At 37.2% G+C, this 13,080-nt stretch overlaps 2 protein-coding genes across 3 annotated transcripts; both read right to left on the reverse strand.

The window, feature by feature from the left end:
- Positions 1–112: 112 nt before the first annotated feature.
- LOC126401156 (CD209 antigen-like) lies at positions 113–5,696 on the reverse strand. The gene is made up of 6 exons (XM_050062262.1): positions 5,538–5,696; positions 5,031–5,147; positions 2,371–2,622; positions 2,095–2,258; positions 1,795–1,931; positions 113–1,573 (listed from the first exon to the last, which is right to left on the reverse strand). The coding sequence occupies exons 1-6, from the start codon at positions 5,653–5,655 to the stop codon at positions 1,423–1,425; spliced, it is 939 nt and encodes a 312-aa protein (XP_049918219.1). The 5' UTR covers positions 5,656–5,696; the 3' UTR covers positions 113–1,422.
- Positions 5,697–8,243: 2,547 nt separating this feature from the next.
- Positions 8,244–11,964, reverse strand: LOC126401157 (CD209 antigen-like protein E). Of its 2 annotated transcripts, none has more exons than XM_050062264.1 (6): positions 11,799–11,964; positions 11,391–11,492; positions 9,441–9,698; positions 9,144–9,307; positions 8,673–8,809; positions 8,244–8,553 (listed from the first exon to the last, which is right to left on the reverse strand). In XM_050062264.1, the coding sequence occupies exons 1-6, from the start codon at positions 11,869–11,871 to the stop codon at positions 8,397–8,399; spliced, it is 891 nt and encodes a 296-aa protein (XP_049918221.1). In that variant the 5' UTR covers positions 11,872–11,964; the 3' UTR covers positions 8,244–8,396. The 2 variants fall into 2 exon arrangements, with proteins under 2 accessions (XP_049918221.1, XP_049918220.1); XM_050062263.1 differs by having other exon boundaries at positions 11,391–11,504; positions 11,799–11,955.
- Positions 11,965–13,080: the final 1,116 nt, after the last annotated feature.

The raw sequence follows: 13,080 nt of genomic DNA on the forward strand, positions 1-13,080 counted from the left end.
ATGTAGGTGTCAAAGATAGGAGTTGTTGGGCTGCAGTTATCACCATCAGGCTTCAGAACAAAAGTTACTACGAATGTCACTTTAGTCAGACATGGATGTCAAAGAATGGACATAGGGTTTGGTTGATGTTTATTTATCAAATGGTGTGTAGTCACTAGATTGACAGTTTATCAGGTACACTAGTGTTGTTGAATTCTATTGTAGGTAGCTCTCTGTGTTGCATTTTCATATCCTCCTGAGACCCAAACTTTTGTTTGGTATGCATTTTTAATTTCTCCTAACTATTTAGGATCAGTAGGACCTAATTAGTATAAAAAACTAAACACTGTCAATGATAATTAAATCCTAATGTCTTCAAACAAGTACTTCCTAATTAACAGCCTTTTAGCTTGTTAATGTCACTAAAATTGGTCAAATTTGTTGCCATGTCAAACTACACACATTATTAATAATAATTAAACAAGTTTCAACCATACAGTGTGATCAGGTTTTGGATCTTGTCCACTTTTGTGTCGGGATTGGCTGCAGACTGACTTGGCAGAGATGGCTGCTATCTTGTTTGCACATGGATTAGTGTATTGTGCTCTTACTGCCACTAGATGACACAAAAATTGTCAGCGAACGAGGACAACGGGTCCAAGTTAAGTAGAATAAAGTATAAGGTCGAGTAAATCCAAAATGTGACATCCTCAAATGAGGACACAGGGTCTCAGGAGGATATAAAATTCTGCACACCAGCGTTAAATGATATGGATGTGACTGGCCTCATTATAGTATGTCTATTCATTTGCACTTTTCTGACCATTTTCCTACGAGCCCTTTGATCCACAAGCTTTTTACTTGCAGAATCTGTGGTCACTGGTAGTTCTTAGGTTTTCACATCATTCTTAGTAAATCCTTGCAACAGCAGGGTGTGAAAAGACCAACAAAACAGCTGTTTGGGAATTGCCAGAACCAAACTGCCTATCGCCAGCAGGTTTTTAAAGTCTGTGTGATGACAAATATTTGTGTCATTTGCAAGCTTCATTTAACAACTCAGCCCTAGGTGACGCTCTAAATGCTGCTTTGTCACGCAACATGTGACTTGTAGGTACGTGCAGCTTATGTGAAGGTGGGTGTTTTCTTGATAAACTGTTAACCTAGTGTACAGGACTGTATAGTAATAATCCATATGTACATAGTAAAGTTTAAAAAAAACTATTTATGACAGTTAAATTGTTAACTTACATTTTATAGTTCATTTCAGAAATCAGATGTATTTTTTGTACTTGGACCTTCCCTGCCATTTTGTAGTCTCAACAAATGTTGACATGACAATAAAAAGATTCAGAAGATGTGTAAAAGTCTCTAAGGTGGAGTTAATTCTGCATTCAAAAAATTAACTGAAAATTTAATGTGATTTAAAAAAAAAAAAAAATCACATTAACCTGCAGATCTTGGTGTCATTTCGCAAATCCATTTCAGGTCATAATTGCATGGAGCATCATTCCAGGACTTAAAGGGGTTGCTTCTGGGATATGCTGCTGCACAGTCCTCATTACCCTGGTTGTTGGGCTCTCCATCATTCCAGTATCTGAAACAAATGATAGGTTGTTGAGCTATAATAACTGCTCTGCCACTTTATGTTTAAAATGATGATTGATTACAATTTTGAAGAGTGGTATTACAAATGTATGATAGCCACAGCACTAAGTATGTGAATGTGCTATCACAACAATTCTTACAATCACAGTATTTCACTCTTATGTGTTGTCAGTTGCATTTTTCTGGTATGTACACGAATGAAGCTGTTACCCCTGAGCCAGTCTTGTTCCATCCAGCCATCTCCAATTCCCTTCCTCCTGCACATCTCTCAGTCCGATCCAGAAACCAGTCTGGCTTATGGGTCTTGTAGCATCGTGATAATTATTTATCAAGTTGGTAACTGCCAGCTACCACCACCGGAAATGTACACACAGAAACGTACGTACAGTAAGTTAACTTGTCTTGTTGAGTTCTATGTAGCACAGACTTTTACTGCGCAGAAATAAAATCTAAAGTGTTATAAAAGGGAATTACAGCATATCAATGTGATGACTAAACATTGAGTCTTACATGTTTTTCTCTGCTGTCTATCACTGCCAAGTTGCCTCCTTGTTTTGTGCAAAAATTTCTGGCTTCCTGCCATGGTCTGCGTGAAATGTCCTCAGAGAAAGGGAAGTAGTAACACAGTGAATTCATGAAAGTCCATCCTGGTAGGCAGTGTCTGCAGCCCTGCTCTGTTGCCAAAGAAAATGGAAACATGGTATGTTGTGGTTGGGTCACAATAATGATGTATTTATACCTTGCAAACACAATATTTAAAAAAAAAAAAAGGGAAAAAGCTCTCACTAAGCATTGGCATGTGGGATTTCAACGCTGCAATGTCCATTTGAAGTTTGTCAGCCTGCTTTTCGTAGGTTTTGCTTCTTTTATGCTCATGTTCAAACTCCCACTTAGTAATTTGCTGCTCACTGATCTCTCTTGCCAACTCTTTCTTGGCATCATCCCTGCTTTGAATTGCAGTGTTGTACGCAGCCTGCAATTTGGCCACCTCTCTGCTGATGTCCATTACTGCAGATTGCCCACCAGTAAGTTTGTTATCTGTAAGTGTTCAAGACATCGTGTTACTCAAGTTCTGTAGTCTCAGTTTAAGTTTCTTTTTTCACTTTTTACAGTCCATGTACAATTAATTAACGAGTCAAACGAGCACAGGAGTAAGAGCAGAACAAAGTTAAAAGTAAAACATTTCTATGTTAAAATTATTGGTGCACAGGCATAACATTTTCATAAATACATTTATCAGTTATCTGACTTAATTTTTTTATCTTTTCACTCTCACACTTGATGTTAGTCAAGCATTAACTTTACACATACAGCTACAGAAAGGTTAAATTAATAGTATTTTATCATGATAGCATGCATGTAAGCTGTATGTATGGAGGCCTTTGGCCTCTATCATTGGCTGCAGATATGCTATGCTAAAATAATCCAGTAGATGTCGCTGTGTCTTTGCGGTTTGCCTCCTATAGGAAGTTAGTAACAAAAAATATTAACTCCAGACATGAGGGCTATTTCAAAAGTAGGCATATTTTTATTTACATGTTACGGTTTCAGAGGTCTTGCTAAACATATTTATGTAATTTTAATAAAGGTAAAAACAAAAAATTATAAACATGCTCTACCATTTGTCCTTTTATGGTAAAGGTAGTGAAGCTAAGATAACATTTAAAATTGACTCTGCTACGAAATAAAACCACATCTGATCATTCATTGTAGTTAAATGATACACTTAATGTCATACTGTATATTATGCTGAAATCATATATCCATGCTATTTAATTTTATTCCATTGTATATGTGATGTAAAAAAAAAAATCAATATGATTCTTCATCATTTATGGGAATTTAATTTTATGCCATTTTATTATACCTGGAAATAATACTAATACTGGTAATACTACTGTTTCCATAGTAACAAACTGATATATGTTGGTATATGGACATATTACTAGCATTATTGCAGTATATGGTTTGTAATTTTGTTCTTTTTGTTTTACAAACACCATGAAGCGACTTTATAACCTATATTTATCTTAGTGTGGACATGACAGTTATTGAATGTAAGTCCAATATTCACTTTGTAGCTTTGTTTTGGTCTCCATCAGCTCCTCTGAGGGAAATATCTAGCTAGCTAGTTGCTAACGTCCGCTGTTCAGTGCCGGGCGGCTAACGGTTAGCTAACAAACAGTGGATTTACCAGAGCGTCTTCACTGAAAACTGTAAGTGAGTAAAAGTCAAACTGTTAATAGCTGTACCTCTTTTGTTGACTCTCCTTTTGTTACTTGAAGATTAACCTTACTTTCACCTCTGAAGTCGAAGGTTGAAACAGTCTTAATTTAATGAGTTGCAGTGGTGTTAACTGACACAAAGTGTTGTTTCATGTATTGAAGAACTGTATTTGAGTAACGTTACCGTTTTGAGATACTTTTACGTACTTTAATTGAGCAACGTTTCCATTTTATACAACTTTATAGGCCTACTTCTAACGTTACTCCAATAAAGTCTGGAGGCAAATATGCCACCCCAGAGAAGGACAGAATTTATTTGTTGTGTAATTTAGTTGAGAATGAGGTTCACCTCTTGTTTTACTGTCCTGTATATGAAGACAGAAGGAATGTAACGTTACTTTTCAGTAAGATGGCCTCTATCTATGCTGATTTCTTTTGGCTGTATGTTTATGAAAAATTGGGGTTTTATTTCGGCTGAATTTCTAGTAGTTAGTTTTAAGGTTCTGATTAATAATACAAAATATAAATCTACTCATAATTATTATGATATATAGATTTAGGTACCCAGCAGCAGGCTATATAAAGTAGCCTAATTGAAATTAGCTCCACCTTTACCAGCTGCAGCATGTAAGTGATCAACAAATGCATGTGTCAGTAATTATAATCCAGTAATATACTTTATTTTTAAATGGACCATAAGAGTATTACTTTTGGTTCTTTAGGCTGCACAATAAGGCTACATGAAATGTTATTGAAATTGCAATATGGCCAAGTACACTATCCAAATAGTAGAAGCTGCAGGTTTCGGATAAAAGTAAAGTATGTCACAAGCATTATAAATTATGCATTGTGGTGCCACAGAGATGCCTACAAATCATATTCCAGTCATAAGTTAACATGCATCATCATCCTTTAATTACCATTCCCACTAAAATTGCTACTTATACCGCAATCACAATATCTATAAAAAATAATGGCACAATGATATTTCAGCCCCAAGTTTAGGTATATCTTGATGTTAATACTTTTGTACTTGATTAAGATTTTGAATGCAGGACTCTTACTTGTAACAGAGGTTTTTTGTTTTTTTTACATTATTCCTACTTTTACCTAAGTTAAAGAGTGCTGTTACCACTACTGGTGAATTGTGAATGAGATGTCACTAACACCACAACATTTTGACAATATTGTAAATCTAGGAGCGGGTGAACAGTGACTTACAGTAGACTCCCAGGCCGATGTCAACCACAAGTAGAATGACAGCGAGCACTGCCAGGCTCACTGTGAGCAGTCTGTAATGATTCAAACTGAAATCGGGTCTCACCATGGACATGGACACTACACAAAGAAGTGGTGGATCATTAGCAGCGCCATAAACTGTCACAGTATAGTTAAATTTTATCTAAATAATATACAGATGGTTGACAAAGGTAAAGGAAGAACCTAAATAAATTATATACTTTATGTAGTGTTTTATCTTAACTTGTTTGCTATCTGTAGTTTGTGAAGCTGATAATAATCAATGAATGATCTTTATAGTGATTCAAAATATTCACTTAATAACTTTTAGCAAAACAAGGATACATGCTTAGAATATGGCAGAAATTTCCACAGTAATGTATTTCTAATCCTATATCAGCATCTGATTCCAGTATCAAATAGCAGATTATACATTAACAGGTTGTTGTTGAGGTGTGCAGTCATTTAATCACTTCTCATTAACTATACCTTGGTGCTTTTCTAGGTTTGAGAAAAGAGTGCGCTCATCTCCGCCAAAGTCCTCTGAATAAGTCAGTTTTCTGTATGGACCGTCAGAAGTGCCACCTGAATTTTCTCTGTCCTCCATGTTGACTGTGAAGTGAGACCAGTCTGACGTGAATGTCCAGGAGAGATTATTTGTAAGGACATTGCCCTGTGTGTCACATTACAAACAAAAAATCAAGTTCATTTGTTAAATATTTACAGGGGGTGCAGGTAATTTGAAGAGCAGTGCCATTTTCTAATCACAGAATGATTTCTAATTTATTCTGACATTCAAGCTCTCTGAGATAGGTGACACTGTTTATTTTATTGATTTCATTCAGTCATTACATGACAGATATTTTCTTCTACGTACAACTGGAAATATTGTGCTACATTAAGTTGGTTATTCAGTCATAGTTAAGGACTTAGAGCGGGGTCAACAAGTAAATAAAATGGTACTATGAGCAGACGTGTCGTGAGCAGTGTTACAGAGATTTTTGGCATTTTTGCACCTTGAATAGTAATTTTATCTGCTTACATAACAGGGGAAAAATACATCGTCTGCTGCAGAGCAACTACTGTATGCTAGTACTTTACACAGATATCTGAAGAGGCGTAAACCAAGCATCAACCTCTGGGGCTGACAAATGAAGCCAATGCGGAGGTGCCAAAAAGTGTAGTTCATCGAAGAGTCAGTCCCCATAGTGTCCCAGGAATGAATCCTAAAACCTGGAAATGAGTAAGCATTTTACCACTCACACTTCCTTCGTCTTAAAGTCAACGGGTTCTTGGTTAGATGCCTGAAATCAGGTCTGTGGTTAACACAAGCTTAAAAGACTTTCACGTTTTGTTCTACGACATAAAATACATCACTAAATACCCCACTCATGAACATTAAAGCTTCTGTGTGTCTCAAAAAAGGCGGTTGCTAACAAGTAGCTAAATGAGACTACGAAATGTCATCACGCCGAGCTGCACCAAATCTGGCTTTACAGTCTTGTTGTGGTGGTGATGTCAAAGTCATGCGACCGTAGTGTATTTCTTTATAGCCTAACTTTAGCTTTTTACTTCAAGTGATTGCATTTAGGCTTCAGTAATTATGAAAGTAATGTTCATTTGTGAAGATTACCTTACTGAACAAAACGTGTAAAGTATCGTAAACATCATAAACACATCCCACAGGCTTTTTGACGAAGGGAACCAGTTTGATGCTAACTTCTGCGTCAGCCTACAGAAAAATGTCGTCCCTGGGGCACTCTATAGACACACATGTTTAAGTGCCCAACTGTACGGCAGAAATAAAGCCTGGTACAAAAAACAGTTTTGATGTCTATAGCTTATTTCGACATTCATGACAACTGTATGGGTTTGAATTTTTAAATAACTCACTCGTTTAGATTTTATGAAGGCTTAAAGTTACACATATTTAATGGTTGGTCCACGTGAGTGACAGGCTGTGTGAGGTGTCGCTAAAGTCTATGTGTCAGATCCACCCCTTGCTTATCCACAGCTCCTCCCTTTCGTTTAAATTTGATCACTTCTGGCTACAAAAACACAAGACGGCAACAGCCGAAAAGCTGCACTTTAGCCTTCAAAATGTGAGTTGACGAACCAATGTGTGACGTTAAAGTAACTGCATCTTTTACTCTATACAGTCTGTGGTGTATTTGAGTGTAGAGAATGGGATACAGTGTTGGAGCTGGGGCCTCAAAGTTGCTCAGTAGCGCATAAAGCCAAAAAGTTCAATTGCCACATATAAAATTACCTGAATGATCGGCACTGCTTTCTCACCATGTGGCCCATAGATCAGGCACACTGGAGACTTCTGCCAGCTGAGCTGTCCACTTCCAGCAGCTTACTTGAATAGGGATAAAGTAATTCAATCGTGCGGCTCGACTACACTTGTAGTGTTGTTATCAAACCAAATGGATCAAATCCTGACAGTGCAAATACTTTTTTTGTGGAGATGATGCCAGAAAATAATGCATGCACTGATTTACAGACGTCTCTTTCGCCATGTAAGTTTATGGGAAAACGTTTTTTTGGGCCCCAGGGCATCATGTAATGATATCATTGCACTGTTTGGCCACTATGTAAATTGGCTTCAAAGCCAAGCGCACTTCCATCACATTCAACATGGATACTAATGTATCAAGCTGCAGATGGTTTAATGTAAAACTTTAATCAGTAGCTATTATTTGTTTAAATCACTGAAATCAACAGGCCTGTATTTGGGACAGGTGTCTATATGGGACAGGCCTTCAATTCCTTTCACACAAATTGTTGCGCAGCAAAGATCTGGAAGTACAATCAAATTGTTTATTTAAACCAGTATGAATATTACTTGTTTAAAAATTAGGCTGCAGATAATATATCAATTATGAATCATTCATTTGATCCAGCTCCGACTGACAGCGCATCAGAGAGAGAGTGAGTTATGGCACTTGAGGATTACGGCCCCCGGCATACTGACACAACACCACTTTATCCTGTTAAAACAACTTGGATTGATTTTTATGAAAACGCCTTTTAATTGTTTTGAGCTGAGAACCATTACAGACTAAAGGAATATCAATAACTTACAGGGTAATCAAGGAATGGACACATTATATGAGGTGGCCAACAACCCCCTTTTATACATCTGAAGAACCTCTATTAAAAAAATGAACTGCTTGGCAACCAGACCAGGCGTCTAATTGAAATAGACCTTTATTTGTCAGAATGTGTAGTCACACCGGGCTAGTAAAAGGGACAGGGCGTTTAATTGAAGTTTTACGGTATTTAAAATATTTTGCATGGACACAAAATATTTGTCCAGGTTTCTTGATTTCCAGTTAAGAAGTTTCATGTTTGTCTTGGCTCCATCTCACATATCCAGTTATATCGATGGTCCTCGCAGTTTCCGTTATACCAGGCGCCCCTGTTATCAGTATAGGAATAAAAAGCAGCACAGTTCCCACTCTGAAGTCCAGCACGGGTAGGCTGTCCAATCTTCCAGTACCTTGAGGAAATCAAAATCATTTAGAGTAGAATTAAACTTCACTGTATTTGTTTGTCATGATGATATTGTCACGAAATGATAGAAATCGAAAGGAAGTGTTGACACTACGAGATGCTTACATTGTTTCCACCTCAGTCACATTGTTAACCCAGACCCATGTTCCCGCTGTCGCCACATCGGTGAGGCCAATCCAAAATCCATTCTCCCACCACGAACCACTGCCTCCCACCTTTGGAAAGTTGTCAATCATGAGTTGCTGTAAGAAAGCAGACATTTAATACCTTAATTCACATTTCAAGTTTGAAGTCATATACATGAACTGTTTGATCAAATGGACTTTAAAGACCCTGAAAAACTTTTTTTTCTCTCTCTCTCTGTATCTCTCATTTAGCTTCCTACACTGAGCAAATGAATGAATATGAAATTTTTTTTCTACATACTAAACAGAGCCCTGCATGAACTTCATGGGACTTTTAAACAAAGAATAGATATAAAATTAAATGAGCATTTACTGAGAAAATAAAACACAGATCTATGATTCCCATGAAGCTAGAGCTATTTTTTCTTTCATTTCAGAGATGGAAACCCACCTGCTCCTCCAGGTTATTGATCACAAGCAGGTCACCCCCTTGACTGATACAGTTTTTTCTGCTATCCGGCCAGTTCTTTTTGGGGTTGGTCTCATGATGAGAATAAAAATAGCAGGATGATTTAAGAAGACGCCATCCTTGTGGGCATCTGCCGCAGGATTGCTCTGTTGAGGCAGGAGATTGGTTTTGTAATATTCTATATAAATCTCTGTGATACATAACAAATACATGAATTGTGAAATCAAATGTTATGTACAGGACCGTTTGCCACAGAAGACAGGTTGAAGTTTGTCTTACCTAAAGCAGTTTTATTTGAGTGCAGGTTTTTCTTCTCTGTATTTAGTGCCTCAATCTGTCTCTGAAGGTTGTCAGTGAGGGTCATCGTCTGCTTCACCTGCAGCTTTAGTTTCGCATGGCTGCTGCGCTCTCTTGCTAATGCTGCCTGGGCCTCCAGTTTTGCCCTGATGATGTCACTGTGGTTGCGGAGATGGTTCATTTCAAGAATTAGGGGTCTAGCAGCTGAATTGGGAGCCTGAAGGTAACTGCCTTTGGCACCTAAAGCATAAAAACCCGTTATAACAAAGAGAAGGAGTAGCTGTGGCAAAACCGGTGTGTAAAGTCAAGGTTGTTTTTTGTTGTATTTCACACTGGCAGCATTACAGAGGCAATGTTGGTCTGGTGGTTGGTCCACTACTGTGGTTCTGACTGCTTGAAGGTGTTACTTTGGTCTCCAGGAACATATGATGGTAATCTTTCTCTATTTTGTGACAGTTTACAGAGCAAAATATCAGTCAATTAATTGACAAATTATACACAGTTCCCACAGTCATGAAAAACCATAAAAAGTCATGGAATTTCACAATCCTGTTTTCCAGGCCTGGGACATCCCGCTAAGTGTTGGAAAAGTCATGGGATTTTGTTGTGTATAATGAGTGTTAGAGTAATCTTCTTGGGATAACCTTCCACATAATGTAACATAACAGCAAATTTATTTTCTGTAGCTGTCGATGTAAAATAGGTATAGTATGATGATGCGTGACAACGTTTTATTTACCATCACGTACGTTTCTTCTTTTCGTCTCCGCGTTCTGTCTCTCCCTTCATGTATGTGTGCCAGCTTGAATTACTTTTAAATAGAGTTTGAATTTCATGTTTGATTAAGAGAAAAATTCATGTTGTAAAAGAGTGATTTAGGTTCATGAATCCCAAGTTTTCCATATCTATGCCATACCCCACCACTACGTTCTAATTGTACTACATTTTTGAGATGGAGCGGTGTTTGTGTTACACATAAATGGCGATGGGAATTTCATACTGGTCCTTCAAAAGTCATGGGAAAAAAATTACATTTTGTTCATAGACATGTGTCGGAACTCTGATTATATATTTGGCAGACTCATTAGTAATATAGATAATACAAAAATAATCATTACCCAATGGTGTCTTACCAAATTGTATTGCTTTGCAGCAGGGCTGAATCTAATCACATGAATCCATTTGCTGCTTGAAAGTGTGTGTAGGTGCTTCAGATCATTCATTGCATATTGTGATGCACATCAAATCTGTCTCAGTGAGTGTGATGGATACTCCTGCTTCAAAAAATTGCTGTGAAATGACCACTAGATACATACCTATACAGCATATTAACCGACACAAGATATTAGGGAAATTCTGGGCCATTAGCCGATGCTGATGCCAGTGTTTTTTTGTTTTGTGTTTATGCTTGTCAGCTCACTTCCTCTTAGGATTATTAATGAGAAAAAGAAAAAGATCACCCTTACCCAAAGAGTAGAGTTTAAGAGCTGCTCACTGAAACCGAACGGGAAAATAGAAAATCTATAGCTAGATAGATAGTGTCCGGTCCAGCCAGTGGCTTCTTCCCTGAATCAGCAGCTGGGTATGCTAGCTACTGATGTCAGAGTCAGATTAACGCAAATAATTCACACAACATATAGCCAGCATATAATTGATGTGACAGAACAGATAAACAGCCACTGCATCCAGTGGATGTCATTTTATGTGACGATAGGCTAATGGCAGTCAACAAGGTGAATGCGGGCCGTTACTGATGTTCCACTAATACATCAGTACATACCAACAAGGTATTCACTTGAGAAAGTAAATGAGAATACACATAGACACTTCGGTATTGTGTAATGTCTCAGCTATCTGACACAAATTCTACAGAAGATGAATTGTACACAAAACAATAACAATCAGCAGTTTTCTGTGAACTCTCATACTTACAAAAAATCCCGATGACAACAGCAGCAATCAGCAGAACAGCATTCAGCGTGCCCAGACTGATTATAACCAGTCGGTGGTTTGGCAGCGCACATCCACCTCGCTCTGTAAACAGGCCTTGATGAAGTTCCTCTGAGTTAAAATCTTAATAGTATATTTTATCTTAAGTAAGACCCTCCTTATAAAACTAAGAGTAATATCATGGGGACTAAAAGGTTACAGATAAATCGACTGAAATGAACACAGAGTTAAAATCATTATATTTAGAATTTTAAAACCTCAGAATATGTTTTTAAGATCATATCTGAACTGAGGTTACACTGAGTCTGATTGAAAGAGAAAAGAGTAAAGAAGTAGGACAGTCAGAAACTGTAGATTCAATTATTTTTAGTGGTTGTAAGTTAGTCGTACCTTGTCCAGATGTTTGATGATAAGAGTGCCCATCTGTGCTGAAATCTTGAGAAGTACTTTGTTCAAACGACATTTCCTCCCCTGATTCTGACTGTGACTGTGAGTTCTTCGTTGTAGTGGTGCAAGTAGTGCCTATTGACCTGTTTGCCTGCTGCTTATACCAGTGATAAGGCGCATGTGTGTGTGTGTGTGTGTGTGTTTGGACCCTGGTCTGGATGCTACTGCCTTTGTGTGTATGTGTGGATCACAGTTGGTAAAATATCAGTCAAAAGGATAGTTGTATAGCTTAACCTCTGATTTAAATGATGTTTTAAGTGTGGTATAATACACTGTAAATGTCAGCAGATGTGATACAGCTCCTTTTTACATTCAAATATATACAATATTACACTGTTGACACTCTGCTTGTAAGCCTGTATGCAGATTTTGCACCATCATGCGTACAACATTTCTCCTTACTGTGTAATATAATGCTATATCAGCACATTCAGTCATCGACAAACCTCAGAATGATGTTATTTTTTACCACTTTCATGAGATGCTGAGTCATGATTATGAAAGAGTTCAAACGGCTGAGATTTTTTCCCTGTGATTGCAGTGTACTTTATTCTACATTTCTTTGCTGACATTTTAAAACTAGCCGTTAAAGAAGCTGTACATCTTTTAAAGGAATAGTTTGACCTTTTGGAAGATTCGTTCTTGCCGAGAGTTAGATGATAAGATTGATACGGCTCTCATGTCTCTCATGGGTTTAAAATATAATTTACAGTAATAATAATAAAAATAATAATAGTAATAATAACTAGAAAAGCACTCAGAGAGTGCAGACCTCCACCAAGTAAGTGATATTCCCTCCCCCTCTGCATCAGATTTTGCAGCCTGCATCACAATTAGGTTATTTGTATCCCTATCATTATTAGGTTATATATGCCTTCACCATGGAGACACTGTGGTGTATTTATTTCATTTTTATTTTGTACCAACACAGAATATAATGTTTTTTTGTATTTTTCACTTTCTTTTTTCCAACACAGAACATTAATTTCAACTTTAGAATTACAACAATATATAGCAAGTAGAACAAGACGTGTTCTATCATGATCTATTGAAAAAATAATAATAATAATAGCATACTATAACATCCTTGTATCAAGAGCTGAAATGACGGTAGAAGTAGTGTTGGTATATGCAATTGATAAAAGTGTTAATGACAATGATAATGACAATAATCATAATGATACAATTGGTTATAATAATAGAACTAATGATGATGATAACAATA

This window comes from Epinephelus moara, chromosome 14 (genome assembly GCF_006386435.1).
Source record: "Epinephelus moara isolate mb chromosome 14, YSFRI_EMoa_1.0, whole genome shotgun sequence".
Classification (NCBI taxonomy): Eukaryota; Metazoa; Chordata; class Actinopteri; order Perciformes; family Serranidae; genus Epinephelus; species Epinephelus moara.